The sequence below is a fragment of the Lissotriton helveticus genome, chromosome 6 (assembly GCF_964261635.1).
Source record: "Lissotriton helveticus chromosome 6, aLisHel1.1, whole genome shotgun sequence".
NCBI lineage: Eukaryota > Metazoa > Chordata > Amphibia > Caudata > Salamandridae > Lissotriton > Lissotriton helveticus.
In genome coordinates this window covers 206,191,899-206,213,880 of record NC_136067.1, presented here as the reverse complement: position 1 = coordinate 206,213,880, position 21,982 = coordinate 206,191,899, and the positions used below count along the sequence as shown (strand labels likewise).

The following is a 21,982-nucleotide window of genomic DNA, read 5'->3' as shown; positions in this document are numbered from 1 at the left end:
ATGAGGTAACGGGTTTTTAGGAACCCGTTTGGTGCCAGGGGATAACACCCGAAGACCTCTGAGTTCTCCCTGTTCCGGAACACAGAAACACGGAGTCTTCTAGTCGAGTCAGAGATCGAGTTTTATTGATAGCTACCAAGTAACAGGTGTCCTAGAAGCACGACAAACACGGGTCATGTGTTCTCAGGAGACTGTTTGTTTTTACAGAACCAGCCTTCTCCTTATATACAGAAATAATAGCTGCAAGCAAGAATTCTTGAGTTTATGATATAGCTATACACATATTTCTACAATAATACGAAAGAGCGAAGTCATGTAGGCAAGCCCGTATTTTAGATGTCCAATGCGTGATAGATTACTCAGCCAAGCCCGGAACTCCCATCAGATATCGATGAAACCCCAATAAAGGAAGGCACCTCCTAGTCATAAAACTGGCCATGAACGGGGAACAGGACAGGTGTGTGTTTGTAGAAAGCATGGTTTGTATGTAGTGAATGGTTTGAGGAATGTTATGTATCGATGCTATCGCATTTGGCCACTGGGCGAGGGGCTGCCCAAACAGGTTTGGCTAAAGGCAATGGAGTCAGTTGGGACAGGTCAGGGGGAAGTCAGGGAAGGAGGACGTGTCCTTTTAGATCAAGCTCGACCTTTAATTGACTTATCATGAGGGCAAGACGTAAGATGGATGCCGTTCACAAAATGGAGTCTAAGGGGTAGGGACGGAAACTACGATTTGGGGGTATTGGTGACCCTCGATTATGACGCAAATGCATGGGAATGATGCCCTAATCATTATTGGTTCACTGACACCAAATTCGTCATGGTACGTTGATATTTTGTGACACGGGTATTGGACCTCGATATCGGGATGATAACAGGGTCCAGATTTTCAGAACCACAGACCCTCCTTTTGCCCTTATGTAAGGCAATAATTCATATTAATCGGAGTCCAAATCTGTATGAAGGAATTCATGGAGATGCTGCTGTAACATCATTCTGTTGCACAGTTCGTCTCCTGACACAGGCTTCCGTACACATGACGTAGCACAGAGGCCACATAGTGCAGGAGCGCACTGTATACACAGGCAGAACATAAACAGAAGTGCTAAGATCATCCCAATGAAGATCAGGGTTTCCATCCCCATGTAGCGATCAGTTCCCAGAACCACCCTAGCGTGCCTTGTGCGCTGCCGCCTCTGAGGACACCTGCGGAGCTGTGCACTAGTGGCGAAACTCTCAATATGGTTAAACCCAAGGGCAAGGCAGAGGGGGCCATGGAGTCGGAAATACCGGACCAGGCGACGCAAGGTCCCACAGATCTGCAACACCAGCTGGACCGCATCTTGGAGGCGATTACAGCAACAAGGGAGGCCTTACATCAGGATATTGCTCAGGTGGCGAAGGGACAGGGGCTCCTACGTGTAGATCACTCCAAGTTAGCGGACATAGTGAAGACAACCGAAGACATGCTTCAAGACCTGTCTCCAGCCGACGCAGCCCTCTAAAGTAAAATGGAGAATGCGATGGAGCGCATACAAAGCCTGGAAAAGAGAGCCGAAGATTCCGAAAGCAGATACAGACGCCCGAAAATATTGAAGGGGGAGACATGATCGGCTCTCTAGAATCCTGGTTACAAACGACAGTGGCCCCAGAGGGTTAACCAAGTTCTTCACGCTCGAGCGAGCGCATCGTGTCCCAGCTCAGCCTCTGCGACCTGGCCGCCCGCCAAGGCCTGTGGTGGCCAAGTTGCTCCATTATAAGGACAGGGACCTATTGCTCCAAAAGGCACGCAGCGCAGGGCAGTTTTCAGTGGAAAATAGCAAGGTGACATTATTCCCGGATTATACGTTTGAGACACAAAGGCTCCATGCGTCCTTCCTGTCAGTCAAACACGAACTCAGGACCAAAGGGATTCAATACTCCTTGCTTTATGCAGCCAAGCTGTGGATTATATTGGGCGGCGGAACGCACTTCTTTAAAACACCTGATAAAGCATGGGCATGGCTAGAAACCTACAAAGCGGGCACGGTTCGTAAGGAACACCACAAGATGGCACCTCTGAAAGCTCCACAGGTGCGTAAATCGCAGAGAATACATAAATACAGAATCGGAGGCGACAGGGATCACAGAAACCATCGTCATCTCAGACAGGCGAGGAGAGACAGGCGGCCTTACAAGCGGTGTTGGAACTTTCTGGGACGCAAAAAACTCGGTCAATACAGGGAACTGAATCAGAGGGCCACAAGACTTGTTCTGAAACTGAACTGTCAGAAACGGACAGCTTCCAGAACCCCAAGATCACACCGAGGACTGCGGACGGAGTCCTGGATGCTTGACGCAGGAGCTGATGCAAAACGGACAGAACACTGAAGCTGCTCGGGGCAAGGACATGGTGGCCTCAAGTTTTTCGCTGAAAGGGTTGAAATGCCGAGGTCTTTCACCACGGGATCGTGGTGGCGGGAGCTGTGGGCTGGTGTAGCTGCCTGCCGGGCCGGAGTCACACCCCACTAGCCCATAAGGCAATCCACAGTGACTGCTGCGGGCTATAACTGAGTGTATGGGTTGTTTCTTTAGCGTTTGGATGGGTGCTGGGGGGGTGGGAGGGGAACAGAGTTGGGGATATTGTTTTGCAAACGGGTACGTTTGGTGTGGGCAAATGCTTAGCTGCACTGGAGGGGAGGTGGCACATTCGAGATGGGAGTGTTACCTGAACTGCTTTGTATTTCCTGGAATGTGCGAGGCTTACACACGATGACGCGGAGGCACAAAGTTCATGCATATTTAATTAGGAGGGGAGTCCAGATAGCCTTCCTGCAGGAAACTAATCTCACTAAAGCGGAGGGGCAGGCGCTACAGCGTAGATGGAGGGGCCAGGTCTTTTACACATCATACTCAGCATTTGCTAGAGGAGCCCTGATTTGGGTGCGAGTTGGGGTTCCTTTTCAAGCCGTGCAGCATATGGTGGACCCAGGGGGCAGGTATGTGGCAGTGGAGGGCAGATTACATGTGAGGGATATTACTCTCTGCAGTGTCTATGCACCGAACACAGATCAGGCACACTTCTTCGAACACATGTCAGGCGCTCTGGCGCATAATGTGACTAACCCGATATTGGTAGGGGGGGATTTCAACTCACTCACAGATGTCGAGCAGGACAGATCTCACCCTCCATTGGTGGACTCGCCGGTACGCCGACTCACACAGAGTAGATTGAATTGGCAGGAAAGATGGGGTTTGGTGGATGTCTGGCGTAGTCAGCACTGGAGGGATAGGGACTATTCCTTTTTCTCGGGCCTCCATGACCTCCATGTCCGGATCGATGCAATTCTGTGTTCCAGGGCGCTGGCACCCTTGGTGGGTCGGTCGGAATACCTCGCCAGGACCATATCTGACCACAACCCATTACTGATCTCTCTTAACTGGGAGATGGCTTGGTCGTCCATCCCTACGTGGCGGTTACAACCAGAAACACTGGAAGACCAGGTCTATCGGTCAGCGATTAGGGAAGGCATAGAACACTATTTTGCAGAGAATGCGGGAACAGCGACTTGTAGAGCAGTGGAGTGGGATGCCTTTAAGGTGGTGGTTCGAGGGCTATGCATTAGCAAATAGGCAGGAGTGAGGAAGGTTTTGTTACAGGATGTGGAGAAAGCTGAGGGGAAACTGAGGGAGCTGGAAAAACGACGACCAGAGCAGCCAACATTAACATTACATACCCAGCTACTGGAGGCAAAGGAACAGGCAGTGGCGGAGGTAGAGAGGCTGGGCAGTTTCGATTATAAGAATTATGCAGCAAGGGTACATGCGGAGGGAGATAAAGCCGGATCATTGTTAGCGTGGCTGGCTGACCCGACGCTGAGGGGTTGCCCAATACTGGCCTTGGAAACTGTACCTGGCACTATAGTATACACCCAGCGCGAGATCTTGCAGCGGTTCTTGGGTTACTATGAGTTGCTGTACAGGAGTGGCCTGAATGTCGAGGGAGAAGCAATAGATGACTATCTGGAGGAATTCCACCTTCCGCAGTTAGAGGATGAACAGGCTAAGTTATTGGGATGGGAGGTCACGTTGGAGGAGATCCGTGGTGCAATCAAGCACATGGCTCGGAACAAAACTCCGGGAGTAGATGGACTGTCAGTGGAATTTTATGCACAGTATATAGATCTGCTCGCTCCTCGTCTCCTTGAAGTGTATCCAGAGGCTAGGGAGGTAGGCCGGCTGCCGTCCTCCATGCGTGAGGCATTGATCATACCCCTTTTGAAACCGGGTATGCCCGGGGAGGACGTAACGTCTTATAGACCGCTGTCCATGTTGACGACGGATTATAAGATATTGAGTAAGATACTGGCCACCAGATTGCTGCCGCACATGACCACCCTTGTCCACCCAGACCAAGCTGGATTTATTTCGACTAGGAACACTTCCTTGAATATACGACGGCTCATGCGGATAGTGGGCACTGACCACAGTGCTCTTGAGGCGCCGGCGGTGCTATCAGTAGACATAGAAAAAGCTTTTGATAGCCTAGAATGGATGTATTTATATAAAGTGCTGGAACGATTTCGTTTGGGTGTGCTGTTTGGGACCTGGGTCGGCGTCCTGTATTCTTCAGCGGTGGCGAGGGTGAGGTTGGGGAGACTGATCTCTGACCAGTATCCGGTCCTGAGAGGAACGCGACAGGGATGTTCCCTGTCCCCGTTGTTGTTTGCGCTGGCCATAGAGCCCCTAGCAGTGCAGGCCAGACTGGGAAGGAGCTTTGACGGGCTATGGCAGAACACAATACCACATCGTATCTCGTTTTATGCAGATGACCTGCTTCTATATCTGGAAGACATGGGAGGAGCACTGCGGGGAGCGATCGCTTTGCTGACTAGATTTGGAAACTTCTCAGGGCTTAAAGTCAACTGGAGTAAGACTAGTCTGCTTCTGGTAAGACCTTGTATGGAGGGTCCGCCCTTCCCCAGGGGATCAAATTGGAACCGAGATGCTTCACTTACCTTGGGGTCCGGATTTATCACAACGCCACAGACATCCTAGAAGGGAACAGAGGGCGTTGTGTACGTGCCCTAAAAGGGAATCTGGCGTTCTGGTCCACACTTCCGTTTTCAGTCTTGGGGAGGATAGCCTTACTGAAAATGGTGGCGTTGCCGAGGCTACTTTATTATTTCCGAACACTCCCCGTCTGGATTCCGCCGGCACTGTTCAGGGAGATCAGGACGATGACTATAGGATTCATGTGGGGAGTTGGCAGGAAGAGAATAGCCTTAGATAAACTGATACGTCCAAAACTGGAGGGGGGGCTGGCAGTTCCGGACTTTGAACTCTATTATTTAGCAGCGCAGCTGCAGGTCCTCACACAGGCGGTTGCACTGGAGTTCCGGGGCCCTGAACATCTGAGAGGCTCGGGAATACAGAGACATGTCCTTTCATATATAGTACTAGAGCAAGCGCTTCTACCCAAGGACCTGTCACTAGAGGAGAGTACTTTGAGGTCCTGTTGGAATCGCAGCCAACGTAAGGCGGGAGTCCTCCATCCCTATGCTCCGGAGATCCCGCTGGGGATGCTGACAGCACTTCCCCATGGGAGCGACTGGTCGGCTCTCGAGGAATGGAAGCAATTAGGAATCCAGATGGTGGGGGACTTGTATGAGGAGGGGGAATTGCTGTCCTTTCAGGCACTACGGGAGAGATATGACCTCCCGATAGGCGATTTTCTGCTCCACGCGGCGGTTGTGGCGGCAATGCGGAGGCATTGGAGGGAGGGGCAAGCCGAACCCAAGACTACCATGGCATGTCAATATGTGGTAATGGCATCAGGGACTTTTAAGGCAGTACATGCCTCCATTCCAGGATGCTGCACAAAGGGTTGCAGCCATTAGCTGCTCTGAAACTCAAATGGGAAGAGGGGATGGGCAGACCCATACCAGACACGACATGGGGACACATCCTTAGAAGGGCGTGGAAGGGCACACGAAATGCGATACTTCAACTGATACAGTTCTTCATAGTACACCGGGCTTATCTGAAGCCGGGGAAGATTCAGAGGTACTTTCAGGCGCGAGACGCAGCATGCCCCAGATGTTTCAAGGAGGGAGCGGAATTGGAACACATGATTTGGGACTGCCCACAGATAGGAACTTATTGGGTGGAAGTGGGAGCACTTTTAAATGAAGTCACGGGCAGGGATCTGACCTATGACATGGCTACATGTATGTTACTCTGGTTTCCACACACGCCCAAAACAAAAATAACGAGTACATTTATAGATTTGGGGCTCATGTTGGCAAAGAGGGAGATTACCCTACACTGGAAATCTAAGGAAGGTCCATCCTATAAGCGCTGGAGGGCGGAGCTTTGTAAATGGGCAAGGCGCGAGAGCACTGTCCGGCTGCGACAGGCTCGGCGCTCCAAACAGGAAAAGGCCTTGGAGCACGTGAGAGCATGGAAAACGCTGGTACTGGCCTTGTCGAACCTGCAGATAGAAGAAGTAAGCTAGAGCACTAGGAATGCATGAACAACACCCAGAGACCCCATTAAGTTGAGCACTCATCCATGACAACTGCATAACACATGATGCACTTTTTTTGTATTGCTACGCCCACACCACCTGGGGGGTGAGGGGGGTACGTTTTGGACTTTGTTGGAGTATAACTGAGGACATGTTTGGTCATTGAGGGTGTTGACTTTCGTAATATTGCTGCATGATGAAAACTTTCAATAAAATGTGTTTTAAAAATAAATTGGTCCTAAAAACCCGTGAATTACTGGTATAACTCAACTTCCTGGATGAGTGCACTGTGAATAGTCTACAAATGTGGGCCAAGTAAAGGGGAAGGAAAGGGTAGTTAAAAGTACCATTGTTAATTCAGCACAAGCATTTCAGACTGAATAGGCCTCACTTTCATGTTTTTCATGTGCCATGTTTTTAACTTGCACCAAAATATGCGTGGCAATTTAAATGCAGTCTGTCTGTAGCACAAAAAATAAAACAATGCCTGACTGCAGATGAAATCTGCTCCATCACTCCTGACACTACCCAAATACTATTAACTACTCCTATGAGCAAAATAAATAATATGTGTCCTGTGGCCCCAACTACCAAAGAATTTTCCTTCCTTAGCACAAACTGCTGCTCACTCCCGAAGCACAAAGCTGACATTTTCAACCTATTGATCAATGAGCAACCTGATGCAGTGTTTCTGACTTGGCTGCATGAGAGTGTGGGCCCTGATGTTGCCGCTGCTCTACCACCTAACTCTGCCATAGTCAGAAAGGACAGGGGTCCCAAAATTGGCGGGGTATAGCCATCATTTTTAAAAAGGACTTTCAGTGCAAATTCGAACCCCTAGCTCTCACGAATTGCGAAGCAGTACTATTCAAACTGGCCTTAACCCCGAACTTAACTCTGTGGGTATATTGGTTTACTGACCTCCGGACCCCCAGCTCCCTGGGCTGCACCCTTTCCCAGTCTCATAACCCCTCTGCTCAATTCTAGGTGATTTAAACATACACCTGGATGACCTCACTAACACAACCTGCATTAACTTTGTTTCTGATATAGCTGCCATGAACATTAACCTTCTTAACTTTGGCCCCACACACAAGGCAGGTCACTTACTGGATCCCATTCTTTCCAGTTTATCTGCTCCCCTGCACTACCATTATGTTGGTCTGACAACTCTATGACCATCTTCCCCTCGCTAAAGGTACTCAAAAGGGAATGGAAAAATCTTGACTTAATAGCCTTAAACAACTTCTTATTCTCCAATATACCCACCTCTGAACTAAGGATGAATGCGCTCTCTGACACCGTACATAAATGATGGCTTCTTAATGCTATAGACACCTGTCTTCCCCTTTCTAATAAAAGGATCAACAATCACCGTCCGCCTGCGCCATGGTACACCGACACTCTAAAAAAAGAGAAAGCCAAGTGTGAAGCGCTAGAATGGAAATGGAGAAGAGACTACACTCCTGAATCTAAAAATGTCTACAAAAAGGCCAAAAAACTGTATCATAATCTTTGTAATTCAGCCAGCCCTAAGTTTGTCTCTACAACCATCTCTGATGCTTTGCACTGCTAGAACACTTTTTGGCATAGTTACGCAGCTTGCCAGCTCATAGACCCTAGCGAGACCCCCCCTTAACAAACGTCAGTGTGAGGACCTCGCTCTCTTTTTTGTTCAGAAAGTCGAGAAAATGTATTCAGACATTGCGAACACTCATTGCGGAGTCCTCCTCCATCACAGCCCAAAACCCCCTTCAGCTACTACTTTCTCCTCACATGGCAGATGATACCCCCCATGACCAGGACAGAATGCTCGATATTCCTGCAAATAGCCTGGACTTCTGGCCCCTTCTCAATGAAGACTCTCAAAATTCTCTTAGATAGTCTGAAATCTGGTTCACCCAAGGACCCTTTACCGATTTCGGTGCTCAAGCAGCTTCAGCCACCTCCTCTGCGTGTGATTATGAACCTTTTAAATGCTTCCCTACTTGAATCCACAGTCCCATCAGACTGGAAGCACGCTATGTTGACCCCTTCCCTAAAAAAGCCCAATGCTGACCCCGACACACCTTCCACCTATTGTTCTCCTTACTACCAGCCTTTCGAAAGTCTTGGAGAAACACATCCATTTCCAGCTCTCTAAATTCGTGAAAGCCAATAAAATACTCCACCCATCTCAATCTGGTTTGAGAGCAGGTTTTTCCACAGAAACTACATTACTGAGTGTTATGGAAAGGCTGGGTCATCATCTGGATACTGGAGATACTGGCGCTCTCATAGTGTTAGACCTAAGCGCAGTGTTCAACACAGTATCTCATTCAATACTAGTAAAAACACTGAAATCACTTGGCATCTGTGGCCTTAAAATGGCTAATTTCTTTTCTTGATAATCGTAGCTTCCGAATCTTCTCTGCAACTGCTAGCTCTGACATTCATCTCTCACCCTATGGGCTCCATCCTTTGCCCCTTGCTTTTTAACTTATATGTCAGACCCTTAGCTGACATTTCGGAAGATGCTGGACTGACTCTATTTTCTTACGCAGACAACTCCCAGAATAACTTCTCTCTCTGAAGCAAGTACTGGCTTAGCATCCCCCCTTCAACTAGGATTAGGGAGAACTGCTTCATGGATGCACACCAACCATCTAAAACTCAACGGTGAAAAAAAACGAGGTCCTGATCCTGGGTAAAAACAAAGATCTATGGGGCCCATTACACTGGTCCAGTGAGATGGGAGCACTTCCTCAGCCTTCCAGCCATGTCTGCAATTTAGGCGTAACCATTGACGACTCGCTAACTATGCACCACCAGGCACTCAAGGTTACTGCCGCATGTTTCGCCATCTTGAAGTGATTCACAAAGATTGTCTGGATGTTGCCGGAGTTTACCCAGAGAACAGTAGTCCAAGCTCTCATTACCTCAAGGCTGGACTACGAAAATGTTTTATATCTTGGATCCAACAAAGTTGTGACTCGCAGGTTGCAGATGGTACAAAACTCTGCAGCAAGATTACTTTGCAGGGCTCCCAGAGCTACCTCCATCTCTAGCCACCTACTGGACTTACATTGGCTCAGGGTGGAGAACCGAATCAAATTCAAAGCGAGAACCGAATCAAATTCAAAGCCTTGAGCTACATGTTAAAAACTCAAAATAGGTGCGGCACCACAGTATCTGCAATCTCTCGTTAGCCCCTATGTGCCTACCTCCGCTCATCAAACCATGAGAACTTTACTGTACCCAGATTTAAACTATCCAGGATGGGAGGCAGATCATTTGCCTACCTTGGCCCCTCACTTTGGAACTCACTCCCCTGACCTATCCGGAAAGAATCGGTTTACACCCGTTTCCGGAGGTCCTTTAAGACTTGGTTGTTTAACCAGTAACCTCTCTAAGCTGCTATACATTTCACCCAGTCTGCTCTGGTAACAGGAAACCCTTCTTGGGTATCTGCCATGCCTTAAATTCAATAAATAAATGAAAACAAATTGTTCAATACCTCACCAGACCACAGGTGAAAGTCCTACGACATTGATGTTCAGGAGAGCAATGACAACCAAGTTGCCTAAATGGACCAATCAGAGAGAGAAAGATGAGAATGCAACTAGTGAGAAGGACATGGTTCATAAAAAAATAGATGACATGTAAAGAAATGTGCTCTTTTAAGGAAGGAGATCAAGTGCTTGCCCGCCATATGCGGAAAACAAAGTTTGATGTTCGATTTGATGCAGAAGCTTTTTAAGTGACACATGGTGACTACCCAGAGCCCTGGGAATCTATTTCCAGAGTCTGTTCAAATTTTCGTATTTAACTTCTCGTTCATGAAGATGATGATGATGATGATAATGAATTTATAAAGCGTAACAAATACCCTGGAGTGTCTAGGGGCTGCCCTTGACACATACAGATCAGACCAGACTGAGCATGAACATGATGCCTTAAAAAATGGTTTTTAAGCCCTTTTTAAATTTTAGCAGAATAGTCTTTTTTTAAGCAAGGTTGGCAAAGAGTTCCACAGTTTAGTTGTTGTAGCAATGAAACTCTTGCCACCCCAGCTAGCCCTGCTAACTCTTGGAACAGATCAGATCTACATGTTGAAAGAAAGACTGGTTCTGAAACATCAGGGACTGCTGGTGCCTCTACACCCTTTAAACCGACCCTGGACATTGAATGTGGCAGTTCCCTGTATTAGGTCAGACAATTAATCCGCCAAAGGATGGACCTGGATATGGCTACTGTAGTATAGCATTTAAACCAATTTTGTATAGGATTCATACATGGCCGAAGCGAGCAATTTGAAAAGCAAGTGTGAACCATGTCATTGAAAGTTCATGCAAATTACCTTAGCAGAGACATATCACAAGCACTTTAACAGATATAGGCTATCTAGAATTTTGAATAAATCCGGAGTCTATGTCTCCTTCGAGTGTGCACCTAATTAAAGAATAATGCTGGTCCTATAAAACGATACAGCACAGGGGTAAATTAATGTTGCGATTTCAGAAATGTAAATCCTCCGAATGATATCTAGACCACCAATCCCAGAATTAAGAAGATCATTGTACGTAAGATTCAGACCAGCCACTCTCCCTGTAATTTTCCTATACTAATAATGAGTCTAGCAAAACGAGAGGCTTAAACGCTTGTAACTGTTAGCAAGGAGGAAAAAAACTACCCTCCTTTTTATGCTACTTTGTACTACTTCATTGCAGGTCAGAAGGTACTATTTACCTCCCCTCTTTAACAAACATAACATTAGACATTGTAAGGATGCAATACCTTTATGCCTTTGCACTGATTGCGAACCCCTCTTTCTTCTAGTGACTGGAAGGTAATGGGACCTGCTCTTCCAAATCTTAGTTACTAATGTAACAAAAGGTATATGGCAGCTAGAACCACTCGCACCATACCACTATTTTATATTTCCTACTTTAGTTACAAACAGGATATGTCACATCATTGCCTACTGCTGCAATCAGGTTGAATTCCATATCTCATTTTACTTACTACATATGATAAGTATTGTTTAACGAACTTCAGTCTTGGTATTAAAATTCATTTTGTGGATATATTTATAGTACTACATCCAATCAGCTCGTGTGCATGGTTGAAGGTGGTAAAGCAAACAGTGTGCAATGTATTTCTACTTTTGTGTAGTTCAAATAAATTGAATGACCGCCCATTGAATCCTGAAATGTATCAGTCTTTACAGATAATCATACATAATGTATAATATGTTTCCGATGACAGAAGTGCTCGCTTGCATTGTCTTATTTATACAATTAGTATAAAATGCCTTAATAGCTTATTTGCACAGTTGAGGGCAGTGAGAACCATCTGCACTTCCCTCTCTCTTAGACCTCCTTTCAGAAATTTATTTTACCGAATCACAATTCTTGCTTTTCATTGACGAACCATGCTGAAATATTTATATATTTATTTTATTTATTTGCACGGGCGACGTTGGTGATAACAACCACTACACATTTTATCTTGCATAGTTATTTAAGGAGAATGCCAGCCCATTGAAACTTGCTATTTATTTGATTATACTATATTTTAGAGTATGCAATGTCTACAAAAATGAATGCTAATTGACTCCTAATACTAGGGAGAAAAAGATTTTGAAACCAAAAATGAACTTCCAATCTGTTATGTATTTTAAGTGGTTTCTGATGGTTTGTACTTTTTGTATGTGTTTTTGTTATATTTGAGTTTTGAATTTTAAGATTTCGTGTTTTATATTGTATGGCTTACATTTGTTAGGATGAAACAATCAGGATGATGATGGGGATGGTTGGCCATATGCAACAAGTTAATGCTATATGATGTTCTTTTTATCTTGTCTGCTCTTCAGCTGTACAATTTATACCCCTTTGTGAAATTCTTACCTGGAAGCCACAAGACCATCCTTCAGAACATAAAAGACATACATTCTTTCCTCCGTAAAACATTTTTGAAGAGTCGCAAAGAGCTGAACAGCGATGATCAGCGAAGCTTCATTGATGCATTTCTGGTGAAGGAGGAGGAGGTAATCTAATAAAGTTTAAAATGTATTTCTCTGTAAGTCTATTGTATCTTGATTTGGAGTCTTATGTTGTATCTCAATTTGGTGCCTTGCATGGTGTGTATATCAGGTCTAGGCGTATTTCGTGGAGTTTCGCTACGCAGAATTCTGCGAAGTGACAAAAAAACTCTGTGAAATTCCACAAGTGGCGGGCAGGGAAAAACTCTGCTGCACTACAAGGAGCAGAGTTTTCTGCACTCCACAAGCTCCATGGAGCGCAGAGTGAAGAAAACTCAGCAAAACTCAGCGAACGGAGCTGAGTTCACTGCACAGGCTTAGGGTATATATGGATGACTTTTGATTAGTTGAATTTCTTCCTTAATATTAAATTCACACTTTAAATTGGTTTTAGAATACTCAGGCTTTCATAGATCTCTTCCCGTATATCAATATTATATTTCAAACACTTTCTGTTTTTTGTAGTAGTTAAATTGTACTCATTATTAATTTTAAGAACAAAACAGAGATTCTGCTACAAGGAAGCCAACCTCATGAATCAAATTCAGTTTGAGTGTTGATTTCTCTCCTGGGTGTATGTCATATTTTTTATATAATAAGTACATAACCTAGACCTTATGTGCTTTTTTTATGGGTCTTGCAGCTTTAGTTGTTTGCCAGCCTCTAGTGATCATGTGATCACGAGGGCACGGCTGCTCCTGGAGTACAAGAGAAGAGGAAATGTACTCCTTCTGGACTAACATGCAGCCGTTTTAGGGAAAGGTGTGACTGTTTTCACTGTTACTACTCTGGTTGGTGCTTTTGTAGCTGCGGGCAAGCTTCTTACATCAGTGTGAGTTGTGTTTCTGCCTGGGTTTACCTTTAGCCTCTTTTGTCCTCCTTCAGACCCTAGCGGATCTGTATGCTTGGTGGATTACCATAGTGACAATAATGGGGACAGTCCCTCAGGGCCTTATTTGTCAACATGAAGCGCAGCACAGCGCAGCATGTGAACATTCTGCACTGCACTTCATCACAGGGAAATGGCAGGAATGCACAGTTTTTATCAAAATACGTGCATTCCTGATTCAACCCAGTGCTAGCTCACAATGTGCTGCCTAGCACCAATTTGGGCACCCTTGTAGTGTGGTGCAAGGGGGCATGTGTTTCAAGCCAGATTGTTTTGTGCAAAAAGAGACACCTTCCCACACAAAAACAATCACCTGAGGTGCATTTATTTTTCTACTTGTATTGCAGAAGGCAGCACACATAGAAAAAGAAATTGACAAGGAGAAATAAAGATAGGGCCCGATTCACAGAATGAACTTAAGACTAAATCCTAAACTTACTATTATTTGGTATTCACAGAATGCACTTACTACTTTCGGGATTCACAGTGAACTAACTACTTTCGGGATTCACAGAATGAACTTACTACTTTCGGTATTCACAGAATAGATTTAAGACTACTAATTTTACGTCCGCACTCGGGCCGGAAATTCCGGCCCGGAGGCGGAGCTTCCGGCTTGGGGGCAGAGCTTTCAGCCCGGAGGCGGAGCTTCCGGCCCGCAGGCAGAGCTTGTGGCCCAGAGGTGGAGATTTCAGCCGTGGCTAAATCCCCACCTCCAAGCCAGAAGCTCCGCCTCAAAGCTGCAAGCTCCGCCTCCAGGCCTGAAGCTCCACCTCCGGGCCGCAAGCTCCGCCCCAAGCCAGAAGCTCCGCCTCCACACCGGAATTTCCGGCCCGAGTGCGGACGTAAAGTTAGTTTTCTTAAATCTATTCTGTTAATCCCGAAAGTAGTAAGTGCATTCTGTGAATACCAAATAGTAGTAAGTTTAGGATTTAGTCTTAAGTTCATTCTGTGAATCGGGCCCTTGGTGCCTAGCAGACAGACTTAGATGCAATATGTAAAGCATGTATGCAGCACACAAACAGTAACATAGTAAAAACAAAAGAAATAAAAATATTAAACTAACTTAGAAAAATAGAGTACACTTTAATGAATTGCAATGATAGCAGAATGTCAAAAATCCAACCAGTTGTACCAGAGATATACAATTTCAAAGATTTAGATACAAATCGTTCCTAAAATCACAAAGCCCCACTTGTGGTTATCCGGTTACACAAGACCGGGAGATAGTCAAACGTTCAGGCTGACTATGTTGCTGCATGGGTCAGATAAAGTGAACATGTTTGTCCCAATGAAAAGTTTCCTTCTAAGTCCATTGTGAAGATTTATGTTTGTATTGTAGATGGCGACAGGGAGGAGGCTGAGCACTGTGGACATTTCTCGCTATAGAGCAGAGTAAAGAGCAGGTCAGGCATCACAGGCTGTTGTTGATGTAGCAAGAAGAGCCAGTCAAGAATTGTGGACAGTAGTTGCAGTAATTTCCCATGGCGATTGCCGCAGTATGCCATTGTAGTAGTGCGAAGACTTTCTTCTGTAGCTTACACAGGCCAAAGAGGGGTCTTATGAGTTGATTTGGAGATAAAATATTTATACCTGTGTGGAAGCCTTTGTGTGAGGGGCTCCACATCCTGCCCCACATCTGCTTCCAGGCTACAAACTGGGGTACCAAAAGGATGGGAGGTCTGGTGTCAGGTTACTTTGTCATTGTGTGTGTGCAGGAAGCCAAGCCCTTTGAATTTTAATTGAGGATAGTTAAGCTCCTCCCCAGTCATCCTGTCAGGACTGCCCATCCTTTCCACACTCAAACCTCTTTCATCTCACTGTCTTGAAGCAATACACATGCCCTAAAATCTGGTTCATTCACAGTCATTTGTGTTCCAGGGCACTGGCAGAAGTCACAGTTGGTTGGGACAAGAAAATCGCAATTTTCTGAAAGTGATATTATCAGATTTGTAACTTAAAATCTGACTTTACCGTTTAAGGGAGTTTTAAATTACAATTCATTTGAGTATAAACAGCATATCTCTAGGAGCTCCCAATCTAAAGTTCACACTTATTAAATGTAATAGGGTAACCTCAGTGTTTGCCAATAAGAGAGATAGGCCTTACCACGGTAAGGACATGGAGAATGTAAATAGACATGTCCTACCTTTGAGATCCAGGGCACCCTGCCCTAGGATCCATTAAGGACTAACTTAGGGGTAACTTATAAGTTAAAAAAAGGAATGATTAGGCCTAGCAAAAGGTTTATTTTGCCAAGTCAAAATGGCAGTTTTTAAAACTGCACACACAGGTTTCAGTGGGTGGCCTGAAACACGTTCCACATTGCTACTTTATTGGGTGGGACAATGAGTGCCACAGACCCACTTGTAGCATTTAATGTACAGGCCTTGGGTACAGGTCGTACCATTTAATAACAGCTTACATGTAAATTAAATGTACCAATCAGGCATTTGCCAATTGTACCAAGTTTTAGGGGGAGAGCACAAGAAGTTTACAACTGGTTACCAAGGAATAAGAATAGAGAGACCTAATGCCAACAAAAACATGGTCAATTACAGAAGGCAAAAAACTGGAGATTACCCTGAAAAAGCGCCAAGTCGTACAGCAAAGTTGTGGTAAAGTTGCAATGGGACTAGAGTCTGCAAGCATTGGCTGTTCAATGCATGTAGCCAAGCGGGGGTTGCATACATGTTACATAAAGAGTTACTGTTAGAAATGTGGTCTCTCGTTGGCAAAGGAATGCACCCTGTCTAACTAGGGTCCTTTATCCTAATCAGGGTAAGTCAGATACACAGCCCAAATTAACATGTGCACACCCTATGCTAGCTTGGCAGAGAGCAATCAGTCTTCAACTAAAAGGCAATGTGTAAAGTATTTGTGCAACACTTACATTACAGTAATACAGTGAAAACACCACAAAAAGACTCCACACAAGTTTAGAAAAATAGAGAAAATGTATCTGAGTAAAACAAGACCAAACCTATACAAATACAATAAATAGAAGTCTAGATCTGAGTTTTTAAAGATTAAAACCAAAAACAGTGCTTAGAAGGCAATAGCGCAAAAAAATTACTTGAGGTCACACTCGACTGAGGTAAATCCAAAGTTTAGGCAGACAACAATGGTGGGAAGGCCGGCTACAGGACCCACTAAAAAAATTCCTTGGGTGGAGTATGCACCGGCGACGAAGACTCACTGCATCGGTTCAGATTTGTGAAGTTGGGTTGATGCGTTGAAGTCAAGTCTCGCAGTTGGGTCCCATGTCTTTATTAAACCCCTTATGATCCAGACGCCTCATCATCATCGACCCTTGCAGTGATGTCAAGAGATCGGCGCCACTCATTGTCGAACCGCGCAGTCACGACCTTGGATCGATGCAGCATCATTGTCAAACCTCACAGTCAGGTTCCACTTCATCATCGAATTGGCACTGCATCAGAGTCACAGGGTACTGCGTTGGTTCCGATCAGCTCAGAGGGGATGACTCATAGATTCTGAAGCAAACAATTGCAGAACCCAGTTTTGAGGCCCAGGACTTGATTGGGACCACAGGCTAGGCAGAGTACAACAGCTGAAGCAGAGTTGAAGGAAGTCTTTGATGGCCCTGAGACTTCAAGAACAGGTGGCAAGCCAGCAAGCGTTTGGAGAAACTTGGGTTCACTGATTTAGAGAGCAGGTCCAGTCCTTCACACTCCCAGATAAAAAGCAAAAGGCAGCAGGCCAAGACAGCAAAGCAGGTAGCAAAGTAGCAGTCCCTCCTACAGCACAGCATGGCAAAAACAGGCAGAAGGCAAACAAATCTAAAGTAGTTAGCAAAGAGGCAGTTCTTCCTGTAGCACAGCAGCTCTTCTTCCAGGCAGAAAGTTCTTGGGTCCAGCAAAGTTCTGATTTGTTGCCGTCAGAGCTCCAACACTTATACCCACATGGTCATTTGAAGTAGGGGGCGCTTCAAATTGGCCTTTCAAGATCACAAGCTCCCTGCCTTTCCTGCCCTGGCTCCAGACTCACTACAGAGGGGTATGCAGCTCTTTGTGTGGGGCCAGGCACAGCCCTATTCAGGTGCAAGTTTCAGCCCCTCCCTCCCAATCTACCTCAGGAAGGCCCATCAGCCTGGTGTTGGGCTAGCAGAATGAAAATGTCACACCTCAGCTCCATTTGTGTGACTCTCTAGAGGGACTGCACAAAGCCCAGCTGTCATCCAACCCAGGTAACAAATATCAGACTTACAATTTAAATGTGACTTTACCATCCAGAGACACCACCCCAAATCCCTACATTTTCCCAATTGGAAATTACACATGTTTTAAGGCAATCCCAAAGTTAACCAATGGGTGAGTTAGGCCTTGAAGAAGTAAAAAGCAAATGTAGCAGTGTTTCACTACCAGGACATGTAAAAACTCACAAGTATATCTCTTACCTTTTAAATACACTGCACCCTACCCATACAGCTTCCTAGGGCATTCTTTAGGAGTGACTGATATTTAATAAAAGGGAAGGTGTTGCCCTGGCAAGTGGTTAACTTGCCAGATCAAAATGGCAGTTTAAAACTACACGCACAGGCTTTGCAGTGGCATACCTGAGGCATGTTTAGGGGCTACTGAAATGGGTGACACAATCAGTGCTGCAGGCCCACTAGTACCAGTTCATTTACAGGCCCTGGGCACATATAGTGTACTTTACTAGGGACTTAGAAGTACATAGAATATGCCAAATGTGGAGAAGCGAATGTTATCATATTTAAAATACAGAGCACTTTAGCACTAGTTAGCAGTGGTAACGTGCCCACAATCCTACAGCCAGCAAAAATGAAGTTTGCAAAAAGAGGACAAGGAAGGTAAAGCACTTGGGGTGACCCTGCAGGAAGGGTCAATTCCAAAACAACCCCCCTCCAGCCTAAAGCCATGGTAGAGTAATCAATACCTTGATTACTTACCTGCTTAGAGTGATAGAACATGGACAATGGCCCACTACTGCAGGGCGGTATGTAACGTTTACAACGAAATGTTTACAACGCACTACCATTACAACGCAGGCATTACCACGCATACCATTACAACGCATTGCGCTGGGGGGCGCTCTAGGATAGGTAATAAGTTTAATTTTCTATCCAACACCTTCCCTAGTGTCCACGGGGACTGGAGTTGGAATAGAAAATTATACTTACCACTATCCAGCACCTCTAAGCGCTATGCGTTGTAATGGTATGCCACTCTAACCATTGAGCCACACTTCTCTGGTTAGGGTGCCTGTGGCGGCCACCCCTCCCAGTTACCCTGACACCTGGGGTAATTCATTCCCCAGAATGCACTCTATAGGCATCAGGAGACTAACTATGATGACCCTCCTCTTGGTCACCTTCCCACTCCACCCCACTCTAGGGATACCAGGGCTATGGGGAGGAAGATGTCCTGCCCATGAGCTGGAGTTACCCTACACACCTGATCAGTGTACTTCCCTGGGGAGACTAGCCTTTCGACAACAACAACAGTGTTCCTGAGAGCAGTGAGTGGGTCCCTATTCAGTGTCACCTGGTAGAAGTGACGACTCCCACTCTCAGGGATCACTAATTCACCCTTTGAGTCCACCTCCCAAATAAGAGAGATCACGGCATGGTCTATGACCTACCCCTGGGACTACCTAACACTAAGACCTCATTAGCCACCCTTGCAGAGGTACCACTAGTGGGTGGTTTCTTAGGACAGACAGGGTCCCCCTGCTTGTGTTCTAGCTGGGAACACTCAAAACAGCTGGGTTGGAAATGGGTGCCCCAGGCCACCGCCTACCAGAACCTCCTCCCTGTGCCTCAGAAGCAGCATGAGAACCCATTCCTGCCCTCCTTTGGATCCTCCTGGAGCTGACCCAGCGGCACGCATCCTTAGTAAGCACTCTGGGGTCAATGAATTTACTATCAACAAGGTGTTGGCGCAGATCTGGAAAGCAAAGACTTGACATATGCTCTGTTGAATACACATTGTACAGCCCCTGGTAATATTTACCTCACTGCCCTTCACTCAACCATCAAGTGCCTTGTAAAAGGGAACTTGCACAATCTACCTAGGTCTGGTTGAAGAAATTCTGACTATCCCTAAATTTCTATCTATGTTTTTCTGGGGCCAAGCCAAACTTCCTGATTACAGGGTCCTTCATGAAGGTATACTTCATCTTGTCACCCCTTCTAGGACCAGTAGACTATCTCTTCCCTCAATGGGAATATATCTCCAAAGACTAGCCCCCAATATGCCTCAGGGACTTTGTGCATTTGAAGTGCATATTCATAGGACAGAAACCATCTGTCTATGTCATCTCCCACCTCAAAATCAGACACCTGACTTTTAGTTTTGTGGACACACCTGCCAGAGGGCACAGAAGAATTGCTGACACCATCACTGCTAGACTCCACCTGCCTGGCCCTGATATCCAGATCTTTCGGGCTCAGTTCCTGAACCAACATCATTTTTTCTCCTCTAAAGCCATTTTTTTTTGTCTTTCCTCCGTCTCCATGGCTAGTCCTTTCTCCTCTAAGGCCTGTTCCTTTTGCTCTGCCTCAAGCTTTAGTTTGGAAAGTTGGAACTTGAATTTCTTGTCCTCCATCCTGTCCTACAGCTTTTCTGGGGACAAGCTTTTAGAGGACACTTTGCTTCCTGACTTGGGGGAGGGATTACCTCTCCTTGCAGGCTGGTTGCCATTGTCCCCCAGGGAGGCCCGGATTCTGCTCTGAATCCTGGTCCACCTCACCATCATCTAAAGAGGACCTAGGATCTCACCATTTGACTCAGGGAATTAACTGTAACTCAATTTTGTAACAAGCTCCAACATAGACACCCACATTCTGCCAAGTGTGGTTATTATGTTATTGAGCAGTGTAACCTTGCCGAATGCTATAAGGAGACCCCCCAAATGAGATCACTGGTATGTTGGTCACAACATACCAGCCCTCAATAGCTGCTAACCTTAGGCTCTAACATTGCCCATATCATGTTGGGGGTGCCAATCCAGCTGGTTTGTACAAACAAACTGTGAGCACAGTTCCCCCTTACCAACTGTACTGACCTAATCATAATAGAATGTCTGTCTCCCCTTAGTATTCTTATCCAGCCACAGGCTTCTTCATCAATCACTAGCAATGGTCTGTTGCTTTAAACTCTATCAGCTGTTACTCCGTGTCTGAGAGGGGTGATGGAAGGGGGTTCTTTACTGCAGATGCTCATTTACTGTTGGTCATTAGTGACAGCTTTGCAATCAAGATGCAAATTTGGTATTGTACCACGCACTTCATTCATTGAATTTCACCACCTTTTAATGGTCATTATGGTATGTTGTGCTTAATGTCACCTTTCCGTCTTGTTATGAGACAACACTTAAGGCCTGTTTCCAAGTGTACTGGATTATGGAAACCATAGCATCCGGCAATTTCGTGTTTTAATGTTTTTATTAAGCACTGCACTAGTATGTCGTATTTAACTGTGCATTTCACATGGAAAAGGAAGTTAAAAGGTCCTTTCTCTTAGCCAGTTATGTTCTTTTTAGACAGTATAACTTTACATGCTGTTTTATTTTATTTCAAAGTATTTTATTGAGTTTTGAAAAAATTAATAAAACAGAAAGAAAAGGATGCCATGATACAACAATGTTAAACACATATTAGAAAATACAGGTAAAGAGTCTTATTTCTATTACAAAAATGCATTTTTAGGCACAGCAAAGTAAACTAAGGACAAGCATAGCATAAAGTGAACCAAATCTTGTATGAGCAATAGGGAGAAAATATAAAAGTAAGAATTCAATCAGGCAAGTACAGTGGCGGATGTGGCAGTCCAGTATGTAAGAGTAGAAACACGTTTTGATACTGGAGGGTGGATAGTTGACTACAGACAAGGGAAAAAGTTAGGAAATTTGACTAGATTGAAGGCCTCATGGTGGTTTAGTTGGGGTAACGTAAATATGTGGGGCCTCATCTACAACAAAAGTATGCAGTGCAGCGCTACAAGCCACTTAGCTGAGTTGTGCTACATCATTTTCAGAGCTCAACAATACATTGTATTGACAATAATACAATGCATTCCTGTACTTTCCCTGAGCTGGTGCACAATTGGCTGCCATGCGATAGTACAGGCACGCTTGCTTCATTTTGCAAGGGTGCCTGCGCAGGGGGTATCACTGTTTTTGTGCAGGAAGGGAAACCTTCCTACACAAAAACAATAATTAATGGCATTTTCCTCTGTCTATGCATGCTGCATTACAACACGCATGGAAAGAGGAAAAAACTAGGAGAAATAGATGTATTTCTCTTCATTGCACCATTCGCAGGAGGCATGGGATTCTGACGCATTCCCAGTTTTACAAAATGTTGTAACTCTGGGAATGCGTCACAGCTAACACGCACGGAATGCCCCTTTCATGCAGAGTAATGCGTGAAAGGGGTCCATATTTACAAGGCCATGACAAGTCACACAGGGTGACTTCACGTAGTCTTGTAAATATGGGCAAGCCCATTATTCTGCCGGTGCGTCTAAAAAGTGACACACTGATGGTGCAATGGGTACGTTTTGGAGAGATATCT

At 45.4% G+C, this 21,982-nt stretch overlaps 1 protein-coding gene across 1 annotated transcript in view; it reads left to right on the top strand.

The window, feature by feature from the left end:
- The window catches only part of LOC144761294 (cytochrome P450 2K1-like), a 585,479-nt gene that overhangs the window by 391,482 nt on the left and 172,015 nt on the right, over positions 1-21,982 (top strand). Inside the window, exon 5 of the mRNA XM_078646742.1 lies at positions 12,363-12,536. Within this exon, the coding sequence (XP_078502868.1) occupies positions 12,363-12,536 (174 nt within the window). The remainder of the gene's footprint in view (positions 1-12,362; positions 12,537-21,982) is intronic.